Source organism: Corvus moneduloides, chromosome 32, assembly GCF_009650955.1.
Source record: "Corvus moneduloides isolate bCorMon1 chromosome 32, bCorMon1.pri, whole genome shotgun sequence".
Classification (NCBI taxonomy): Eukaryota; Metazoa; Chordata; class Aves; order Passeriformes; family Corvidae; genus Corvus; species Corvus moneduloides.
The window spans coordinates 717,634-738,475 of NC_045507.1; the positions used below are offsets into that span (position 1 = coordinate 717,634).

Genomic DNA, 20,842 nt, shown 5'->3' on the forward strand with positions numbered 1-20,842 from the left:
CCCCCCCCAATGCAGCGCCGAAATCCCCCCAAAAAAACGCGCCCCAAATAGGGGTGCGGGGGGGGGGGGGGGGGGCATTGGGGTGCTCAGGGACACCCCCCCCCCCCCCCGCCCCGGTGTGACCCCCCCACCCCAGATTAGACCCCTAATCCCCCGGGATTGAGGACACGGCGCTTTCCAGGCGTTTGGCCAGGGCTGATTAACCGGGAGGGGCGGGGGGGGGCACCTGGGTTCCCTTCCCCCCATGGGTGGGAGGGACGCGATCGGGAAGGGCTCAACCCCCCCAAAATACTTCAGCTCAAGGGGGTCCGTATTCCCCCCCCGCCCAAAAATTACTGACCGCCCCCCCCATGGAAAAAAAAAGGAGATTTCGTGTGTTTTTGAAATTCTTTATTATAAAACAACCAGCTAGTTTTGGGGTCCCCGTTTCGGGGGGGTCACAGCTCGGCCAGGGGCCGCAGGCTGCGCTCCTGGAAGAAGCGGTGGGGGAGGCGCCGGGGGGGGCTCCGGGCGAAGTAGGAGAGCACCGACGGGGGGGCCGTGGGGTCGTCTGTGGGGTCTTCATCAGCCCTGGGGGGGCAACAGGGGCACAGGAGTTCAGGGGGAGGGGGAAAGACCCCCTCCCCATTGCACTGACAGGACCCCCCCATTAGTTCCACAGGGACCACCCCCCTTTGCCCCCCACCCCCAGGACCCCCCCCCATCCTGTAGGACCCCCCCGGACCCCCCCGTACCACTGCACCGGGACCCCGTCGCGCTGCAGCAGCGCCTGCGCCGTCCCCCAGCTGAACCTCACGAGCTGGGGGAACCCAAAAACCGGCTCCAGGTTCCTCCTCAGCCACTCCTTGGTCTTGGGGTCTGCAAGGGGAGGGAGGGGGGAGCGTCAGGGGCACCCCAAAATCGGAACCCAGCCCCCCCCGTCCCACCCCGGCTCCTACCGTTGGGGTACCCGGAGCCGTAATCGCGGTCGGGGTCCCCCAAATCCTCCACGAAGTTCCAGTGGAGCACGGCCCGGTCCCGGGCGACCTGGGGGGGGGAGCACAGGGGGTTTGGGGGGGCTCTGAGGGGATTTGGGAGGCTCAGAGGGGCTTGGGGGGACTCAGAGGGGGTGGAGGGTCCGGCCTCCCCCTCCCAAACCTCGGTGGTCTGGGAGGAGATGTGGGGGGCACTGGGAAGGGGGGGAGGGTTGGGGGGTGTTGGTGCTTTGGGGGTCAGTTCTGGGGGGGGTCTGGGAGGGGTCAGTGCCCACCTTGGCGCAGATGCTGGCGGCGCTGACCACCGGGAACAGGGCGTCGGCCTTGGGGCGCACGGTGACCCCCAGCCCCGGGAAGCGCTGCCGTAGCTTGGCCTCGTACTTGTCCGCCGGCCCCACCGTGTCCACGAACACCTGGGGGGAGCCCCGGACCCCCCCCAAATCACCCCCGGTTCCCCAAATCACCCTGGGATCCCCCAAAACCCCGATCCATCCTGACTCCCCTTCCCGACGCCCCGAAATCCCCTAAAAAAGCTCCTCAACTCCCCTGACCTCCCTCCCTAAACCCCCCCCCCCCCAAATTCACCTGGATCCCCTCCCCAACGCCCCCAAAATCACCCCCGAGACGCCCCAAATTCATCCCAAAACAACACAGATCCCCCTCCCCACCCCACAACCGCTCAGCCCCGTGAGGGAAACTGAGGCACAGAGGGGACGAGCACCCCCCCAGCCCCCCCCAAAACCCACCTCGGCCACCTGCACCCCCGAATCGAGCGCGAACTGGATCAGCTCGGTGGCCGTGTCGTGGGACAGCTCGTTCAGGTTGTATTTGGCTCTGGGGGGAGGTCGGGGGCCGTCACCCCCAAATTAGAAGCCCCCACCCCACCCCCCACCCCCCCAGCACCCCGAAACCGGGGGGGGGGGGGGTGGGAGATGGAGCGGGCAGGACCCAGCACGGGAGGGTCGGGGGCACCCAAAGGTGCTCGGAGGGGGTTCCAGGGGAACCGGGGGGTTTTGGGGGGGCTCCGGGGGGGTGCGGGGGTCTCACCGCTGCTGCATGGAGGCCGAGATGTGGGCGGGGGGCAACACCTGCAGCGCCCACCCCACCGAGCCCCCCGCAGCCTCCAGGAGCCCGAAGCGCCGCTCCCGCTCCGCCTCCGACAGCGTCTTCGAGTCTGGGGGGGGCCCGGGGGGTGAGAGACCCCCCCGGGACCCTCCCGTACCCCAAACGCACCCCCGCGACCTCCAAAATTCCCTTAAAACTCCCGATTCCCCCTTCCTGCGACCCCCCCGTGCTCGCCACCCCCAGGACCCCCTGGCCCGCCACCGCTCCAGCCCCCACCCCCCGGACCCCCGGGGGTCTTCGGCCCCTCCTCGGGACCCCCGAGACCCTCCCGGGACCCGCGGGACCACGCACCTGCCACGCCCAGCGCCTCCAGTTCCTCCAGTTTCTCCACGGGGCAGTAGCAGATCGCGTAAACCATCGGCCCTGGGGGGCACGGGGGGGTGAGAAGCGACCCCCGGTGCACCGGGACCCGTTCCACTCAATCCCCGGCGCACCGGGACCCCTTCCACTCAACCCTCGGTGCACCGGGACCCCTCCCATTCAATCCCCGGTGCACCAGGACCCTTCCGATTCAATCCCCAGTGCACCGGGAGCCCTCCCATTCAACTCCTGGTGTACCGGGACCCCTTCCACTCAACCCCCGGCGCACCGGGAGCCCTCCCATTCAATCCCCGGTGCACCGGGACCCGTCCCATTCAATACCCGGCGCACCAGGAGCCCTCCCATTCAATCCCCGGTGCACCGGGACCCTTCCCATTCAACTCCTGGTGCACCGGGACCCTTCCCACTCAATCCCCGGTGCACCGGGACCCTTCCCACTCAACCCTCGGTGCACCGGGACCCCTCCCCGCCACGCGCAGCCGTTCCCCGGCCCCCCCCCCGCTCCCGTTCCCCCCGGGACCCCCTCCCGGGCTCACCGAGCACCGGCCCCCGGCCCGCCTCGTCCACGCCGAGCGCGCAGGGCCGGCGGCGGCACAGGGGGGGCACGGCGGAGGAGAAGCGACCCCCGCCCGCCGGGTCCCGCTCCAGGGCGGACAGCGCCATGACGGGGCGGGGCCTAACGGGAGGGGCGGGGCTTCCGGGGGCGGGGCTTAGATGGGCGTGGCCCGAAAGCAACGTCAATCATCGCGTGGGCGTGGTTTAAAGGGGCGGGGCTGGGGCTTAGCACGGGCGGGTCCCGCTATAGCGCGGGGGGTGGGGGGGGTCTAACGGAGGGGGGCGTGGTTTAACGGAAAGGGCGGGGCTTAACGGGCCTGGATACCCCCCCCGCTCCCCGGTGCCGGGCAAAGGGTGATCCCGGGAGGGTCCCGGGATCTGCGGAGCACCGGGAAAGATTTGAGGTGGGGTGTCCGGGCATGGGGGTGTGTTCAACCCCGCATGTCCCGGGAAGGGTGGTGGTGCTGGGGGGGGGAGGGGGTGTCCCGGAAGCCTCGTGTGTCCCCCCCCAACTTCGTCCGGGAAGCGCGGCCCCGGGGCGGGCGGTGCCGGGCAGCGCGGGAGGGGGTTCCCGGAACGGCCCCGCCCTCTCCCGCCTGCCCATATATGGGCATGGTTGCGTCAGCGGGGAAAGCCCCGGCCCCGCCCACTTCCGTTGACGCCGGTGCACGCGGGGGGCTTCCCACGGGAGGGGGAGGGGGGGACACGCACGGCCCCCCTCCCCCTCCCCCTCCGCCCCCATTCAGCACGACCAGAGCCGCTATCACAATTATTATTATTATTATTAATTAAATACAAATGTACAAAAAAAACGAAGCAGCGACAACAAATCGCCCGCCCCCACCCCCAACCTCCCCCGGGGATTTGGGGGTCCCCGGGAGCTGCTCCCCACCGGGGGGGTCTTGTAAACGTCACGAGGGGGATACGCCCCCCCCCAAACACCCCCCTTTGGGGTGCGCACTCAGCCCCTCCCGGCGGAATCCTCAATTTGGAGGGGTCCGACCTCTCCCCTCAAAACCGAGGGGTCCCCAGGCCCAGCTGGGGGGGCTCCAGGCCCTGTTTGGGGGTCCCCATCCATCCCACAGGTCCCGTTCCCGCAGGTCCTGAGGATCCTCGATCGGGGGGGGGGGGATTCTGGTCCTGCCGGTCCCTTCAGGCTGGTCCGTTACGGGGGCGGGGGGGCCCATTCCGGGGGTCCCCCATCCTCGTGGCTCCTTTTAGGGGTCCCCAGGTCCGCGTTGGGAGGGGGGGGTCTTTCGTGTGGCCTCCCCCTCGCTGAGCAGCAGCCGCAGCCGATGCGGGTCCGTGTCCACGGGGGTCCCCTCAAAGCCGCGGCCTCATCCAGCAGCATCCCGGCGGGACATCCCCGTCCGTGGCCAGGGGGGTCCCCGCCCCTCCGTGTCCAGCCAGGTGCGGGGGATCCCCCCGGAGTGTCCGCGGAAGGAGCCAGCGCTGCCCCGGAGCCCCGTCGGTCCCGGTCCGTGCCCGCTGGCGGCGGGGGAGGGGTGGGCTCAGAAGCCGAGCGCGGCACCGGGGGGCAGCGGGCAGCCCGAGCCCGCGTGGTCCCGCACGGAGCCGCGGAGCCGCCGCACCTGGGCTCGTAGCCCCGCCGCCGTGGCCGCCAGCGCCGCGTTCTGCGCGCGGAGCCCCCGGACGCGCTGCTCCAAGCGGGCGATGCGCTCCAGCTTCCGCCGCCGGCACCGGCTCGCCGCCAGCCGGTTCCGCAGCCGCCGCCGCTCCGCCTGCAGCCGCTCCGGGGAATCCGGGCCCGGCTCCGCCGCTTCCGCCTCCGCTCCGGGGACCCCCGGGAAGGGTCCCCCCATCCCCGCCGCCGTCGTCGTCGTCAGTGCCGGCGGCTCCGGGAGCGCCACGTTGGGCGGCCCCGGTTGGTGCAGCTCGTCCAGCGCTTGAGCGAAGCTGCCGGTGAAACCGTCGCGCTCGCCGGGACCGGGGTAGAAGAAGCTGCCGGTAGCGGCGCCGCTCCCGAAGAAGGAGCCGTCGGGGCACGGCGCCGGTTTGAGCCCGCGGAAGGGTTCCTGGGGGGGGCCCGGCTGCAGCGGCCCCGGTAAGGTGCCGTAGTCGGGCTCGGGGCGACAGAAGCCGCCGGGGAAGGGCGCGGGGCGGTAGAACGGCGGCTCCATCCGCGCGGCCGCACCAGGAGCGGCGGGACTCGAACCCGCGGCCCCGAGCTGCCCGCCCCCCCTTTATAGCCGCGCGCGGCGGAAATGCGGCGCCATTGGCTGCGGGGGGCGGCGGACACGCCCCCTCACTAAAGCCACGCCCCCTTTCAGCATAGACACGCCCCCGCGGGAAAAAGGGGCGGGGCCTCGGAGAATTTGGGGGGCGCAGGTGTGGAAAGGGGGGGGGACAGGTGAGCAAAGGGGGTCAGGTGCGTGCAGGGGGGGACAGGTGAGCGCACAAAGGGGACACGGGTGTGCGGGGGGGGACGAGCAAGGCGGGGCCAGGTGTGCGCTGGGGGACAGGTGCCAGGCCACGCACACGCGTGTCCCCCCCTGAGCTCACCCCGCTGCCCACGGGAGTCACTCGAGGGACCCCCAAAAGCCTCTGGGACCCCCGGAGTCCCCGGGCGGGGGTGGTGGGGGCCGTGCCCGGGTGTGTCCCCGGCGTGTCCCCGGCGTGTCCCCGGCGTGTCCCAGCCCGTCAGGGCGCGGCTGGACGCACACGCGTGTGCACGTGTGGGGACGTGTGTGGCGGGGGGACAGGCCCCTCCTCCCCCTCCCGGATTTTAGGGGATTTTAGGGGATTTTGGGGCTGGATTTTCCCTCCCGACTTCTCCTTCCTTGTGACTCAGGGCCGGCCATCCACTCCCTCCCCCTGTCACGCCCGCGGATGTGACCCTCCCCACCGTGACCTGCCCCGGGGGGACCCTCAGGTGTCCGGCGATGCCCCTCAGGGGCAGAGGTGGGGTCACACCTGGTCCCCCCCCCGCTGTAGGAGCAGGAAGGGGGGAGGTGAAATGGGTGCGAAGTTTGGGGGGGGGGGGAGCCCCGACATTGGCGTGCCCCCGTCACGGGGGGCGGAGGGGGATTTGGGGGGACAATGGGGGCAGTCCTGCTCCTGGGGAGGCCTCGGGGTGTCCTTCCCCCCTCAGAAGTGACTTTCGGGGCCGCCAACGGCCCCAACCGCCACCGGGGTTTCGGGCTGGGGGGGCCCCGGATGTCCGGGGGGGTCACACGGGACATGTGGGGGAGGGCCCAGGCTGTTTTAGGGCCAAACTGGGAGCACTGGGAGGGTCTTGGGGTCACAGTGGGCGAGTCTTGGCTCTATACTGGGAGCACTGCGATGCCGCCAGGGTCATGCTGGGAGCACGGGGGGAATGAGCGGGGGGGTTCCAGGACCATACTGGGAGCACGGGGGGAATGAGCGGGGGGGTTCCAGGACCATACTGGGAACACTGGGTGGGTTCCGGCCCCCAACCCCCCCCCCCCCCGCCGCCCCTCGCGAGGCCGTCGAGTTCAGCGCTGACGCAGCGCGGGCGTCGCCGCCGCCGCCCCGCGGCGAGAACGGCCCGGCTTGACCCTCCCCGACCCGGCGGGGCCCGCCGGGCGCGGCCGCGGGGGCGGCGGGACGCGGCCGTGAGTCACCGGCGGGGCCGCGCCGGGCGCCATGAGAGCGGCGGGGAAGCGGCGGCCGGGGCCGCTCTGGGCGCGACTCTATGACCCTGGAGGTGCCGGTTGTGCGCTACGCGGGGCGCGTCCGGCAGGGGCCGCGGCGAGCAGGTGTGGCCGCTCTATCCCCCGACTCTGTGGCCCAGGAGGACGGCGGAAGGGGCGCGGCCGGAAGCGGGCGCGGCCGGCAGGTGCGGCCGCTCTAGGTGCGCCTCTGTGTCCCGGAGGCCGCGGGGCGGGTGTGTTGGGCAGGGGGCGGGGCGCAGGTGCGGCCGCTCTGGGCGCGGCTCGGTGCCCCTGGAGGACCGGCCGGACATGGCGGCGGGGCGGGACGCGTGCGGGGCGCTGCTCACCTGGGTAAGGGGGGCCGGGACCCCCCCGGGACCCCCCCCCCCCCACTCCCCGGGACCCCCAGGTCCAAGCGGGACCCTTCCCCCGTCCTCGGGGATCCACACGGGGTTGGACCGGGACCCCCCCCCCCCACCCCGGGACCCCCGGGTGCTTTCTGCGGCTTCGGGACCCTCTGGGAGCTTTGGTGGCCCCGGGGCAACCATGAGCTCCCCCGGGACCCTGTGACTCCCCTCGGGATCTTTGACCCCTCCTCAGCTCTGTGACCCCCCCTGGGGACCTGCTGAGTCCTTGTGACCCCCCCGGGACTCTCTGACCCCCCCTCAATTCTTGTGACCCCCCCCAAAACCCCTTTGAACCCCCCAGGTCCCCTTGACCCCCCCACGGGGACCTTTGACCCCCCCCGAGACGTGTCCGAGTCCTTGTCCCCCTCCCCGCCCTTTGTCCCTCTCCCAGCGCCCTTTGCCCCCCCCAAATTTAGGGGGGGTTATAGGGCTATACCCTCTTCTCTCCCCCCCCCCTCCAGTGGGTCTGGGGGTTTTGAGGTGCCCTGGGGGTTTTGAGGTTTCTTGGGGGTTTTGGGGTTTCCCTGACGCCCCCCTTTCACTCCCCCCCTTCAGCTGCAAACCTTTGACCCCCCCTCACCGTGCGCGGCCCCCCCAGACCTGGCCAGCGGGGTGACCCTCGCCCATGTCTTGCACAAAATGTGAGTTATTTTTGGGGTTGGGGGCGCCTCCCCCCGCCCCCCCACCTCGGGGAGCCCCCCCCAAGAGGCCGGGGCTGATTTTGGGGACCCCCCCCTCAGCGATTCCTCCTGGTTCGATGAGACGTGGCTGGGCCAGATCCGGGAGGACGCCGAGGGCAGCGCTCGGCTCAAGGTGGGGAGGGGGCTCCTTTTGGGGGGGAGGGGGCTCGTTTTGGGGGGGAGGGGGTTTTTTTGGGGGGGTCAGAGTGTGGGGCTTGTTTTGGGGGGAGCTGGTTTTAGGAGCAGTTTAAGGAGGGAGTTTTTGGGAGAGCTGTTTTTGGGGAGGGATTTTGGGGGCCTGGTTTTGAGGGGATTTTAGGGGGGGAGCTTTTGGGGAGGACTGATTTGGGGGGGCTTATTTGAGGATTGATTGATCTTTATGGTGACAGTGTGGGGGGGCTGCTCAGGAGGCCAATTTTGGGGGGGGGCTCTTTGGGGAGAGACCATTTTGGGGTACCCAAAGACCACAGAAATGGGGGGAAGGACAGAATTTGGAGCTTCTGGGGGAGGGTCCCACCTTTTCCCCCCTCCCCAGGTGAACAACCTGCGCAAAGTGCTGCAGAGCGTCCTGGAGTACTGGCAGGATGTGAGTGGGGGTCCCGGCGGGGGGTCCCAGCCTTGGGGAACCCCCCTGTTTTAGGTTGGGGGGCTCCCCTGTGGTTTGGGGGCGTCCCTAAGGGTGGGTGGGGGGGATCCCCAGGGTGGGGGGCTCTGACCCCGGCCCCCACGCCCCTCCCCAGGTGCTGGGCCAGGCCGTGGCGGAGCAGCACGTGCCGGACGTGGCGCTGGCGGCCCAGCACGGCGACCCCGAGCAACTGGGCAAACTGGTGCGGCTGGTGCTGGGCTGCGCCGTGAGCTGCGAGCGGCGGGAAGGTGGGTGCAGAGGGCTGGGGGAGGGGGGGGAAAAGGGGCCCACGACCCCCCCAAAACACCCCCCTGACCCCCCCCCAAACATCACCCCCCGCCAGAGCACATCCAGCGCATCATGACGCTGGAGGAGTCGGTGCAGCACGAGGTGATGACGGCGATCCAGGAGGTGGGGGCACTTTGGGGGTCCCCGGGGGTACTTTGGAGGTGGTTTTGGGGGTCCTGGCGGGTGTAAAGGGGTCCCTAAGGGTTTTTGGGGGGGTCACTATGGGATCCCCGAGGCTGGGTTGGGGTATCCTGTGGGGATCCTGTTGGACTGGGGGGGATTTGGGACACCCTGAGTGCGACCACAGGGCTTGGGGGGTATCTCGGGGGTGTTTTGGGGATGCTCTGGGGTTATTGGGGGGCCTGAAGCCCCCCTGAGCTCCCCCCCCGATCCCCAATTTCTCCCTTTCTCGTGGCAGCTCTTGGATCCGGAGCTGTCGGAGCCGATGGCGGCTGAGACCTACGGGAACTTCGACACTCAGGTGGGGGGGGGGGGCAGATTTGGGGGTGTCTCGGGGGGGTTTGGGGGTGTCAAGGGGGTCTCTGAGCCCCCCCTGACCCCCCTGTGCCCTCTGCCAGTCCCGCCGCTATTACTTCCTGAGCCAGGAGCCCCCCGAGGAGGCCGGGGGGGGGTCGGGGCAGCGCTGCCGCGAGTTGGAGCAGCAGGTGAGGCCTGGACTCACCTGGGGGGGTGGCGGGGGGGGGTCCCCAAATCTTGTGTGTGTCCCCCCCCCCAGTTTCCACCTGAGGGTGAGCGGGAGGGGATTCTCTGCTGGCTCCTGTGAGGGGTGGGAGCACTTGGGAGGGGATCCCGCACACCTGCACCCCATCCCAGGCACCTGGGTGTTTCCCACGCACCTGAGCTTCCCCGTGCCGGGTTAAGAACACGCAAAACTTAAGGAAAAAGGATTTTTTCGCGGTTCCTGCGAGGGGTGGGAGCGCCTGGCAGGGGATCCCGCTCACCTCTGCCCCTCTCCACACGCCCGGGCGCTGCAGGTGGCCACGCTGCTGGAGGAGAAGGGACACCTGGCCGCGGAGAACCGGGCGCTGCGGGAGCAGCTCGACTCCGACGCCGCCGGCGCCGCCGCCAAGAAGCTGCTGCGGCTGCAGACGCAGGTGGAGGAGCTGCAGGAGGAGAACTACAGGTGAGGCCTCGCCCCCCCCGCGACGCCCCCTCCCCTGTGGCGCTCACCTGAGGCCGGGGCGGTGCCGCCGCAGGCTGGAGAGCGGCAAGGAGGAGCTGCGGGCGCGCTGCTCGCGGCTGGAGCAGGAGGCGCGGGGGCTGCAGCTGCGGGCGCAGGAGCTCAGCGGGCTGGCCGGGGAGGCGCGGGCGCTGCGCGACGAGATGGACCTGCTCAGGTGAGCCGGGGCCTGCTCAGGTGAGCCGGGGCCTGCTCAGGTGAGCCGGGGGCGCTCCCGGGAGGCTCCACGTGCAGGGCTCGGCTGTAGCGGGGCAGGTTTGGGGGTTCTGCTTGTCCCGGGGTGTCACTGTGGCTGCGGTTCCCCGTCGCCCAGGGCGTCGTCGGCGCGGGCGGGGCGGCTGGAGGCGGCGGTGGCCACGTACCGGGGCCGGGCGGCGGCGGCGGGGGAGCTGCGGCGCTGGGTGCGGGCGCTGGAGGAGCGCCACGCCGCCCAGACGCGCCGCGCCGCGCACCTGCAGCAGCAGCTGGGCCGCGCCCAGGCCGGCTGTGCGCAGCTGGAGGCCGCCCGCAGGCAGGTGAGGCGGCGGGCGGTGGGGAAAGGGCACGCGGCCGCCGGTGGCCGTGCCCGGGGGCCACCGCGGTGTCCCCGCGCAGGTGGAGGAGCTGAGCGGGCAGCAGGCCGAGGCGGCGCTGAGGGCCGAGAAGTGGCACCTGGAGTTCCGGCACCTGCAGGAGCGGTTCGAGGCGCTGAGCCAGGAGAAGGAGGTGGGCGAGGCTCGGGGCTGCGGCGGGGGCGCGGCCGGGGACCCCGGTGACCGCTGACCGCCCGTGTCCCTGCGCAGCGGCTGCTGGAGGAGCGGGACGCGCTGCGCGAGGCCAACGAGGAGCTGCGCTGCGCGCAGGTGCAGCAGGGCTACCTGGGCCAGGCAGGTGAGCGCGGGGGCCACAAAGCCGCCCCGGCAGGTGCCAGCTGCCGTCAGGAGGTGACAGAACGCCGGGGCGGGAGGGGACGCGCGCCTGGCTGAGCAGGACCCGCGTAGGAGACAGCGGAGGATCCCCGCTCTGGGCATTCGTAGGGTTTGGGGGGGTTCGGGGGGGGGTTTGGGTGTGCAGGGGGGATCCCCAGGGCACCATTTTGGGGCGTCACCTCCTGCCCCCCACTCGTAATCCGCTTTTTAACCCTCACAGACGCGGGGCTGGAGGGGGGCCCAGCCCCTCCCCGGAATTTGGCGGCTGAGATCCTTCCCGCGGAGCTCAGGTGCGTCCAGGGGGGTGTCCAACCCCCTGAGGGGGGGTCCCCAACCTTTCCGGGGTCCCCCATGACCCCCTCGGTGTCCCCCCACAGGGACACGGTGACACGGCTGCGACGGGAGAACCGACGGCTGCGGCTGCAGCGGGATCAGCTCCGGCACAGGTGGGGGGACTGGGGGGGTCAGGGGGTCCTCAAAACACCCCTAAGCCCCCTCCCCAACCCCCATTGACCCCCCCAGTCCCTAATGCCCCCCACGCCCACAGACTGGAGGCCACGGAGGCGGCCGAGCCTCGGACAGCGCAGGGGAGGCCTCAGGAGGAGGTGAGGGGGGGGAAGTCGGGGAGATTTTGGGGGGGGTCTCTCAGCATCAAGGGGGGGCCCCAACTCATTGTGGGGGTCTCGGTGTCTTGGGGGGGCCACGTTTTGTTGGAGGCAGCTGCTTCAGCTCTTTCTTGCTTCCCCCCCAGCTGTTGCTGCTGGAGGAGACCCCGGAGGACCTGTGAGTTTTAGGGGCTGGGGAGGGGATTTGGGGAGCCCCCCCAACACCCCCAACCTGTGACCACCCCCTGCTCCTCCAGGGATGAGTTGCCAGAGGGAGAGGAGGAGGAGGAGGAGGAGGAGGAAGAGCTGGAGTCCTCCAGGGCTGGTACGAGGAGGGGGTCCTGAGTGGGTATCAGGATTTTGGGGGGTGGGTCCTGAGGGGAAAATTTGGGGGGGTCTGGGGGGGTATCCTGAGGATCAGGGGTGTTGGGGGATCCTGGGGTTTGAGGTCTGGGTGGAGTGGAGCAGGCAGGAGCTGAGCTGTGCCTCAGTTTCCCCAGGAAGATTTGGGGCGGTTTGAGGGTCTTTCCTAGCTCCCTGTTCCTCTTTCAGGATCAGGATTTAGAGGTTCCACGCGGTCGCCCCCCCAAAAGCCCTCGGTCCCCCCTGGGGACCCACCTGGGACTCCCCCTTTGGCCCCCGTCCTGCAGCTGCTCCGCAACCAACTGCAGGAGAAGGATGCGCTGATCCGGCACCTGGAGGTGAGGGGGGAATCCGAGGCTCTAGGGGGTGGGGGGGAGTGTCCTGGGGGTCTCCAGCTCCAGCTGAGCCCCCCCAAAACATCCCCCCAGAGCGACTGGGAGCGCAGCCGGGCACAGCGGGAGCGCGAGGAGCGGCTGCTGGTCACCGCCTGGTACAACATGGTGAGGGGACACGGGGACATCGGGGGGGCACAGGTCCGTGTGGGTGGGAGCATCTACGAGGGTGTGCGTTCCTGGGGGGCTATAATGGGGGGGTCCCTTCACTTGAAGGGTTTCCCCTGGTTCCTCTCTGTGGGTCTCGGGGAGGACCCCATTAATCCCTTGTGTCCCCTCAGGGCCTGGCACTGCAGCAGCAGGAGGGAGGGATGGCACCGCGGGGCCTCCCCAGCGGGGCTCAGTCCTTCCTGGCCCAGCAGCGCTTGGCCACGATCGCCCGGCGAGCGCGGATCCCTCACGGCCGGGTTCCCTCCAGCTGAGGGGGCGTCCCCCCCACCCCACCCCCAAATCCCTCAGACTCAAGGGGGGCCCCCAGACACCCCCGGAGTTTTGGGGGAGCCCCCAAACACCCCCTGACCGAGGGGGTCCCCCTCACTCTGGGCTGGTCCCATTTCAGACACTACGAGCCTGAGCTCCCCACCTTGTTTTGGGGGGCCTGGACCTTGCCCCCCTCCCTTTTGGGGGGGGCTTTTAGCACTTCTATTTTTGTAGCCTATTTCAGGGGGGTCTTGTGTTTGTTACCCCCATAAAATGTTCCAATAAAGTCTCAGGACTCAGCAATGGAGGTTTGTTATGGGGGGCTTGTATGGGGCTGAGCTGTGGGTGGGGGGTGTTTTGGGGGTCTCTGTCTTAAACCATAGGTGGTGGGGGGTGAGCACCCTACAAATTACTTTAAATTTTGCCCTTTTTTCCTCACGTTTCCTGCCCTTTTTCACTCAGGTTTCCACATTTTTCTCCTCAGGTTTCCCGCCCTTTTCCCCCCCTCACGTTTCCCGCCCTTTTCCTCCCCTCACGCTTCCCGCCCTTTTCCCCCCCTCACGTTTCCCGCCCTTTTCCTCCCCTCACGCTTCCCGCCCTTTTCTCCCCTCAGGTTTCCCGCCCTTTTCTCCCTTCACCTTTCCCGCCCTTTTTCTCCCCTCACCTTTCCCGCCCTTTTTCCCCCCTCACGTTTCCCGCCCTTTTCCCCCCTCATGTTTCCCGCCCTTTTCCTCCCCTCACGCTTCCCGCCCTTTTCTCCCCTCACCTTTCCCGCCCTTTTTCTCCCCTCACCTTTCCTGCCCTTTTCTCCCCTCACCTTTCCTGCCCTTTTCCTCCCCTCACACTTCCCGCCCTTTTCTCCCCTCACGCTTCCCTCCCTTTTCTCCCCTCACGTTTCCCACCCTTTTCCCCCCTCACCTTTCCTGCCCTTTTCCCCCCTCACGTTTCCCGCCCTTTTCCTCCCCTCACACTTCCCGCCCTTTTCTCCCTTCATGCTTCCCGCCCTTTTCCTCCCCTCACGCTTCCCGCCCTTTTCCTCCCCTCACGCTTCCCGCCCTTTTCCCCCCTCACCTTTCCTGCCCTTTTCCCCCCTCACGTTTCCCGCCCTTTTCTCCCCTCACCTTTCCCTCCCTTTTCCCCCCTCACGTTTCCCGCCCTTTTCTCCCCTCACCTTTCCCTCCCTTTTCCCCCCTCACGTTTCCCGCCCTTTTCCTCCCCTCACCTTTCCCGCCCTTTTCCTCCCCTCACCTTTCCCGCCCTTTTCCCCCCTCACGTTTCCCGCCCTTTTCTCCCCTCACCTTTCCCGCCCTTTTCCCCCCTCACCTTTCCCTCCCTTTTCCCCCCTCACGTTTCCCGCCCTTTTCTCCCCTCACATTTCCCGCCCTTTTTCTCCCCTCACGTTTCCTGCTCTTTTCTCCCCTCACATTTCCCGCCCTTTCCTCTCATAATTAAGGAAACCTCTCTAGTTAAACCCTTAAAATGATGAAAAAGGGGTTTTCCCCCCCTCAATTTAACCCTTAAAAAGGGCTTCCCACTATATTTAGACCTCTAAAATGATGGGTAAAGAGGCTCTCCCCCCCCAAATTAAAACCTAAAAATGGTGAAAAACGTGGTGTTTCCCTCAATTTAAATCCTTAAAATTGAGGGGCCTGCCTCATTTTAAATTTTTTAAGAGGAATTGCCCCTCAGTTGAACCTCCCAAGAGGTTTCCTCCTCCTATCACTGGTTTTCCCTCACGGAACACCATTTCTGGGGCTTTTTGACACCATTTTCCCCATAAAGTCCCTTAAAAGAGAGGGCCCCCCTCGATGGAACTCTTAAATCGGCCCATAAAGGGGCTCCTCTCAATTTAAACCCTTAGAAATGAGGGAAAACACAGATTCCGCCTCAATTTAGCCATTTAAACAATGAAAAAGTTAGATTTGCCCTCAACTGAAACCTTAAATTAACAGAAAAAGGGGATTCCCTGTCAATTAAACCTCTTCAAATCACCGAAGAAGCAGGCTTTTCCTTCCATTTAAACCCTTAAAATCGTGGAAAAAACTGTTTCCCTTCAATTTAATCCCTTAAACCCGCAGATAAAAGGCAGCGCAGCGATCCTCAGGGTTTTGGGAGGGGTTTTTAACTCCGCCGCCACCTTCGGAGCGGGCGCAGCCGCGGCTTCGGGCGGGCTCTGCGCAGGCTCAGAAGGGCGGGGCGGGGCGGCGGAAGCGCGTCAGGCGCGGGCGGAAGCGCGTCAGGCGCGGGCGGAAGCGGCCGGGACGGGCGGGTGCCGGAGGGTCGCGGCGGCCGCGCCATGGTGGATTACAGCGTGTGGGACCACATCGAGGTCTCGGACGACGAGGACGAGACTCACCCTAACATCGACACCGCCAGTCTCTTCCGATGGCGGCACCAGGTGCGGCTCGGGCGACCCGCGCCACCCCGCAGGCCTGGCACTCCCCGGGAGGCCCGTTCTCATGGCGACCGGCCCCGGGATTCCCAGAGGGAATGGGAAGGGGAAGGGGAAGGGAGGGAGGATGTTTTCTTGTTCCCGCCGTAGTCAGTCCCTGGGACCTCCCTGTGCTCCCCCTGTGCCCACAGGGTCGGCCCCGGGATCGCCACGGGCAAGGGCAAGGAGCGGGGTTTGTTCTGTTCCCATCGCAGCCAGCTCCAGCACCCCCCGTGGGGTGGGGGCTTCTCTTTTCGCACAGGATCAGCCCCCCTGTTCCCATAGGATTGACCCAGAACACCCCCAGGGGCAGCGGGCTCCCCGTATTCCCGTAGGATCATCCCTGGAACCCCCACTGGGCGAGTTCCCCCGCCCCTGGGGTGGCCCCGGCACAGCCCCTTCCCCGTTCCTGCTCCGTTCCTGCTCCGTTCCCCCAATCCCTGCGCTGTCCGGGGCCTTCTCGCTCCCTCGGGAAGCACTTTGAGGGGCACAGACCTCTCTCAGCTTCCCGGGCTGACCCGTGGTGGCATTTTTAATGGCTCGGAGCGAATCCTCGGGGTCAGAGTCACCCCCAATTTTCCCGTGGAAAAGCTGTCGTTCCCTCCCGGTTCCAGCAAAACATTCCGGAGCTGTGCGGGAAGGCTCCGCTTTTCCCCTCAGGCGAGGGAAATTCGGGGTTGTTGCCTCCCCGTGCAAGTCTGGTTTTGAGATTAAATCCTCCGGTTTTGGTTCTTTGGAGCGTTCGGGGCATTTCCTTGTGGGAATCGGTGGCTCCCAGCGTGATCCCAGTCACTCCCAGTTTAATCCTAGTATATCTCAGTTTAATCCCAGTCGCTCCCAGGGTGATCCCAGTCACTCCCAGTATCTCCCAGTCGCTCCCAGTATATCCCGCATTCCCGAGGGATAACGGATCCAGGGGAGCCCGTGGGGCACCTTGGAGCGCCGGGAACGACGCGTTAACGATGGCCCGGCTCCGTTTGTGCCGTGTTTGCCGCCGTGCCCCGCTCAGGCCCGCGTGGAGCGGATGGAGCAGTTCCAGAAGGAGAAGGAGGAGCTGGATAAAGGCTGCCGGGAGTGCAAACGGAAACTCGCCGAGTGCCAGAAGAAAATGAAGGAGCTGGAAGTGGCGGACCCGGAGAGTGGGAAAGGGGAGCTGGAGAAGCTCCAGGCCGAGGCCCAGCAGCTGCGAAACGAGGAGAAGAGCTGGGAGAACAAGCTGGAGGAGCTGCGGAAGAAGGAGAAGAACATGCCCTGGAACGTGGACACGCTCAGCAAGGATGGCTTCAGCAAGGTGGGGTCGGGGGAGCCCCCTCTGCGTCCCCTCTGATCCCCTGCGGGTCCCCCCTCAACCGTTCCCCGTTTCCTTCGGCTTCCCAGAGCGTTTTCAACGTGAAACCTGAGGAGAAGGAGGAGACGGAGGAGCAGAAGGAGAAGAAACACAAAACCTTCGTGGAGCGATACGAGAAGCAGATTAAACACTTCGGTGAGGGTTTGGGGGGGGGCTTAGGGAGCTGGGAGCAGATTTTTGGGGTTCTCCAGGCTTGGGAACATCCTCCTGTGTCGGGATCAGCTGGGAATCCTCTGGCTCTGCTGAAAAATTGAGGATTTTAGGCGTTTTTCCCATTTTCTTTCCCCCTTGTTGAAGCACAGTTTGGGGGGGTTTGAGTAAACCTGGGCACGAGTCGCTCCTCTTTCTCCCCCACCGTTTTCCTGATGAAGTTTAGCGTTCTCAGGAGCGGGAAACCTCCCCGTTTCCCTGTTTTCAGGGATGCTGAGGCGTTGGGATGACAGCCAGAAATACCTCTCGGATAACCCCCACCTGGTCTGCGAGGAGACAGCCAACTACCTGGTCATCTGGTGCATCGATCTGGAGGTGGAAGAGGTGAGGAATCGGGATGAAATCCCCTTTTTCCAGGCTGGAATTGCCTTGTGCTCACCTCACTGGGCTTTTTCCCGTTTTTTCCTGCCAGAAAAACGAGGGAATTGGGGAATTACAAAGGAGATGAGGTGGGGGAAGATCCTTAAAATCGTCCTTAAAATCATCCCATCGAAGCAGCTGCTCCTTCTTTAGGGAGAGGGGTTCGCCCCCAGACCCCCCTCCTGCAGCTCCGGGGTTTTTTTGGGATGAGGGACCCGTCACTGGCCACAAAACCAGGGAATTTGGGATGAAAAAAAAAACCCTTTAAGACCACCCAGCCTCATCCCATTGACCTCACCACACCCATCCAGCCCCTGGAGGGATTCCCTCACCTGAATCGTTTCTCCCACCAAGAAGAAGGGATTTGGGATGAGTGGGGAACGGGGGGATTTGGGGGGATTTGGGGGATTTTCCACCCCGTTTTCCTGCCCCTCGCAGAAGCACGCGCTGATGGAGCAGGTGGCCCACCAGACCATCGTCATGCAGTTCATCCTGGAGCTGGCCAAGAGCCTCAAGGTGGACCCCAGGGCTTGTTTCCGGCAGTTTTTCACCAAAATTAAGGTAAAAACCCCACCTGGACACCCCAAAATCCCCTGTGGGCCGAGTGGAGCCCCACTTCTCACTGGTTTAGCCTCAAAATTTTTCACTTTTCTTGAGGTTTGACCCAGGGGGATCTGGCTCAGGGGTTTGGGGATTGGAAATGGGGGTTTGGGGATTGGAATTGGGGGTTTGGGAGTGGAATTGGGGATTTAGGGGTGGAAATGGAGGTTTGGGGATTGGAATTGGGGATTTAGGGGTGGAAATGGGGCTTCAGAGGGTGGAAATGGGGGTTTGGGATTGGAATTGGGGATTTGAGATTGGAATTGGGGCTTCAGAGGGTGGAAATGGGGATTTCGGATTGGAATTGGGGGTTTGGGAGTGGAATTGAGGATGTAGGGGTGGAAATGGGGATTTGGGGAGTGGAATTGGGGATTTGGGAGTGGAATTGGGGCTTCAGAGGGTGGAAATGGGGATTTGGGAGTGGAATTGGGGATTTAGGGGTGGAATTGGGGGTTTGGGAGTGGAATTGGGGCTTCAGAGGGGGGAAATGGGGATTTGGGATTGGAATTGGGGATCAGGGATGGCAATGGGGTTTCAAAAGCAGGCAAATGGAGTCCAGGGACTACAAATGGGGGTTCACACCTTCCCCCCACGGCACAACTCGCCCCCAATTCCCCCTCCTTTACCCCCAAACCCTGCCCTCCTCCCCCCCAACTCTCCGCGAGCTTCCCGGCACCGCGGGACGAGACGGAGCCGGGAGGAGCTCGGGGCTGGGAATTTGGGGGTCCGAGCCCCCCTGAGCCCCCTCTGTTGCCATCAGACAGCGGATCAGCACTACCTGGAGGGCTTCACGGAGGAGCTGGAGGCCTTCAAGGAGCGGGTCCGGGGCCGGGCCCGGGCGCGGCTGGAAAAGGCCCTGCGGGAGTACGAGGAGGAGGAGCGGCAGAAACGCCTCGGGCCTGGCGGCCTCGACCCCGTGGACGTCTACGAGTCCCTGCCCGCCGTGAGTGGCCTGGTTTGGGGTGAAATCCCCCAGTTTTGGGGCCCCTCGTGAGCTTTGGTCATTCCCAGCGCGATCCCACAAATCCCTGCCCGCCATGAGTGGCCAGGTTTGGGGTGAAATCCCCCACTTTTGGAATGTTTTGGGACCCCTCATAAGACTCAGTAACTCCCAGTCATTCCCAGCGCGATCCCATAAATCCCTGCCCTCTGTGAATGGCCGGGCTTGGGGTGAAATCCCCCGGTTTTGGGGTGTTTTGGGGCCCCTTGTGAGCTTCGGTCATTTCCAGCGCGATCCCACAAATCCCTGCTCCCTCTGAGTGGCTGGGTTTGGGGTGAAATCCCCCGGTTTTGGGGCGTTTTGGAGCCCTCATAAGACTCAGTAACTCCCAGTCGTTCCCAGTGCGATCCCACAAATCCCTGCCCCCTGTGAGTGGCCGGGTTTGGGGTGAAATCCCCCAGTTTTGGGGCCCCTCGTGAGGTTTGGTCGTTCCCAGCGCGATCCCACAAATCCCTGCCCTCCTCTGAGTGGCTTTTGGGGCTAAAACCCTGAAATTTGGAGTGTTGGGGGTGTGGGGGCTCCTCGTGGGATTCGATTGCTCCCCGTGCAAGTCTGGTTTTGAGGTTAAATCCTCCGGTTTTGGTTCTTTGGAGCGTTCGGGGCATTTCCTTGTGGGAATCGGTGGCTCCCAGCGTGATCCCAGTCACTCCCAGCGTGATCCCAGTCGCTCCCAGTTTAATCCCAGTTGCTTCCAGTATCTCCCAGTCGCTCCCAGTATCTCCCAGTCGCTCCCAGTATCCCCCAGTCGCTCCCAGCACCGCTAACCAAGTCCCTGGGCCCGGCAGGAGCTGCAGAAATGCTTCGATGTCAAAGACGTTCAGATGCTGCAGGACACAATCAGCAAAATGGACCCAACCGTGAGTTTGCGCCCCAAAAACCTCTCGGGGGGGTCCCCAAATCCCTCAGGGGGGACCCAAACACCTCGGGATGGGCCCCAAATCCCTTGGGGGGGGATCCCCAAATCCCTCAGGGGGATCCCCAAACCCTTCTGGGGGACCCAATTCCCTCGAGGAGTCCCCAAATCCCTCAGGGGAGTCCCCAAACCCCTTAGGGGGATCCCAAATCCCTCAGGGGGGACCCAAATCCCTAAGGAGGGTCCCCAAATCCCTCAGGGGGGTCCCCAAACCCTTCTGGGGAGTTTCCAAATTCCTCAGGGGGGACCCAAATCCCTTGGAGTGTGTCCCCAGATCCCTCAGGGGGTCCCCAAACCCTTTGGGGAGTTCCCAAATTCCTCAGGGGGTTCCCAAACCCATCAAGGGGGGACCCAAATCCCTCAGGGAGGTCCCCAAACACCTCGGGGGGTCCCCAAACCCCTTGGGGAGTTCCCAAATCCCTCGGAGCCTGTCCCCAGATCCCTCAGGGGGTCCCCAAACCCCTCAGGGGGATCCCCAAACCCCTCAGGGGGTCCCCAAACCCCTCAGGGGGATCCCCAAACCCCTCAGGGGGGTCCCCAAACCCTTCGGGGAGCCCCCAAACCCCTCAGGGGGGTCCCCAAACCCTTCGGGGAGCCCCCAGCCCCCTCCCTGAGCGCGTTCCCGTCCCGCAGGAGGCCAAGTACCACATGCAGCGCTGCATCGACTCAGGGCTCTGGGTGCCCAACGCCAAGGGGGGGGACGGGGCGGAGAAGGGCGCCGGGGAGGCCGTGTACGAGGAGATCCAGAGGGAGAACGGCGCCGAGGACAAGGACAAGCCCTGATCCCCGACCCCGGGCTGCAGGAAACGAGGGGAAAAAAGGCGAAAAAGGTCAATTAAAAAAAAAAACGAACCAACCCCACACGCCCCGTGGGAGAAGCAGCAAAAGCGGGCGGGGAGGGGTCGTGCCCCCCCTCCCCCCTTCCTCCTCCTCCTCCTCCTCACCCCTTCCCCTCCCCCCTCACGCCCCTCCCCGCGCTTTTCACGCCGTGGAGACTTTGGGAGGTTGTTGGAGCCCCCCCCTCACACCCCCCGTCCTCGGCACCCCCCGGTCCGGGATCGGGGGGGGGGTCCGTGGGTTTTTGGGGAGGCTGGGGGGGGGTCAGAGCCATGGTGCCGGAGCGGAGAATAAAGAGATCGGAGAAGCTGAGCGTGGAGTGGGGCTCTGGGGCCGTTTTGGGAATGGGGTGGGGGGCGGGCGACGAACTGGAGGGGCCGGGGGCTGTGACCCCCCCACCCCCATCGTGCCAGCCCCTCCCCCTGATGGGGCTGGGCCCAGATGTGGCCGTGTCTCCATCCAGATGTGGCGCCAGCTTGGATCCCGGTCCAGCTGTGCCCGTGGCTTTGGGTCCAGCTGTGCCCCTTCCAGCACCCCTCATTCCGGATCCAGCTGTGCCACTTCCAGCAGCCCCCATTCCAGATCCAGCTGTGCCCGTGGCTTTGGGTCCAGCTGTGCCCTTTCCAGCACCCCTCATTTTGGAT

General features: G+C 65.9%; 3 protein-coding genes across 3 annotated transcripts; 2 read left to right on the forward strand and 1 right to left on the reverse strand.

Annotated features, from left to right (window-relative positions):
* Positions 1-373: 373 nt before the first annotated feature.
* Positions 374-3,112, reverse strand: RNASEH2A (ribonuclease H2 subunit A). The gene is made up of 8 exons (XM_032094636.1): positions 2,957-3,112; positions 2,391-2,462; positions 2,022-2,148; positions 1,721-1,808; positions 1,250-1,387; positions 939-1,026; positions 735-858; positions 374-570 (listed from the first exon to the last, which is right to left on the reverse strand). Exons 1-8 carry the CDS (start codon positions 3,081-3,083, stop codon positions 438-440), a joined length of 897 nt encoding a protein of 298 aa, XP_031950527.1. The 5' UTR covers positions 3,084-3,112; the 3' UTR covers positions 374-437.
* Positions 3,113-6,854: 3,742 nt separating this feature from the next.
* Positions 6,855-12,804, forward strand: HOOK2 (hook microtubule tethering protein 2). The gene is made up of 21 exons (XM_032094524.1): positions 6,855-6,961; positions 7,573-7,658; positions 7,758-7,830; positions 8,233-8,283; positions 8,438-8,570; positions 8,666-8,733; positions 9,029-9,091; positions 9,189-9,275; positions 9,606-9,754; positions 9,828-9,968; positions 10,125-10,326; positions 10,406-10,516; positions 10,594-10,681; positions 10,940-11,009; positions 11,097-11,165; positions 11,267-11,324; positions 11,471-11,502; positions 11,582-11,649; positions 11,877-12,025; positions 12,116-12,187; positions 12,361-12,804. Exons 1-21 carry the CDS (start codon positions 6,920-6,922, stop codon positions 12,499-12,501), a joined length of 1,953 nt encoding a protein of 650 aa, XP_031950415.1. The 5' UTR covers positions 6,855-6,919; the 3' UTR covers positions 12,502-12,804.
* A 1,917-nt stretch (positions 12,805-14,721) lies between these two features.
* Positions 14,722-20,217, forward strand: CDC37 (cell division cycle 37). The gene is made up of 8 exons (XM_032094607.1): positions 14,722-14,897; positions 15,940-16,221; positions 16,308-16,413; positions 16,697-16,812; positions 17,287-17,409; positions 18,209-18,391; positions 19,234-19,305; positions 19,995-20,217. Exons 1-8 carry the CDS (start codon positions 14,796-14,798, stop codon positions 20,142-20,144), a joined length of 1,134 nt encoding a protein of 377 aa, XP_031950498.1. The 5' UTR covers positions 14,722-14,795; the 3' UTR covers positions 20,145-20,217.
* Positions 20,218-20,842: the final 625 nt, after the last annotated feature.

Excerpts from the sequence above, each read along its gene's own strand:
- RNASEH2A (XM_032094636.1), bottom strand. The coding sequence starts at position 3,083 with ATGGCGCTGTCCGCCCTGGAGCGGGACCCGGCGGGCGGGGGTCGCTTC. Across the intron at positions 1,809-2,021 it reads TCGGCCTCCATGCAGCAGCG|AGCCAAATACAACCTGAACG; the intron begins GTGAGACCCCCG and ends ACCTCCCCCCAG. Across the intron at positions 1,027-1,249 it reads CCGCCAGCATCTGCGCCAAG|GTCGCCCGGGACCGGGCCGT; the intron begins GTGGGCACTGAC and ends TCCCCCCCCCAG.
- CDC37 (XM_032094607.1), top strand. The coding sequence starts at position 14,796 with ATGGTGGATTACAGCGTGTGGGACCACATCGAGGTCTCGGACGACGAG. Across the intron at positions 16,414-16,696 it reads GAAGCAGATTAAACACTTCG|GGATGCTGAGGCGTTGGGAT; the intron begins GTGAGGGTTTGG and ends CCCTGTTTTCAG. Across the intron at positions 18,392-19,233 it reads TCTACGAGTCCCTGCCCGCC|GAGCTGCAGAAATGCTTCGA; the intron begins GTGAGTGGCCTG and ends TGGGCCCGGCAG.
- HOOK2 (XM_032094524.1), top strand. The coding sequence starts at position 6,920 with ATGGCGGCGGGGCGGGACGCGTGCGGGGCGCTGCTCACCTGG. Across the intron at positions 8,571-8,665 it reads GAGCTGCGAGCGGCGGGAAG|AGCACATCCAGCGCATCATG; the intron begins GTGGGTGCAGAG and ends ACCCCCCGCCAG. Across the intron at positions 11,325-11,470 it reads AGGGGAGGCCTCAGGAGGAG|CTGTTGCTGCTGGAGGAGAC; the intron begins GTGAGGGGGGGG and ends CTTCCCCCCCAG.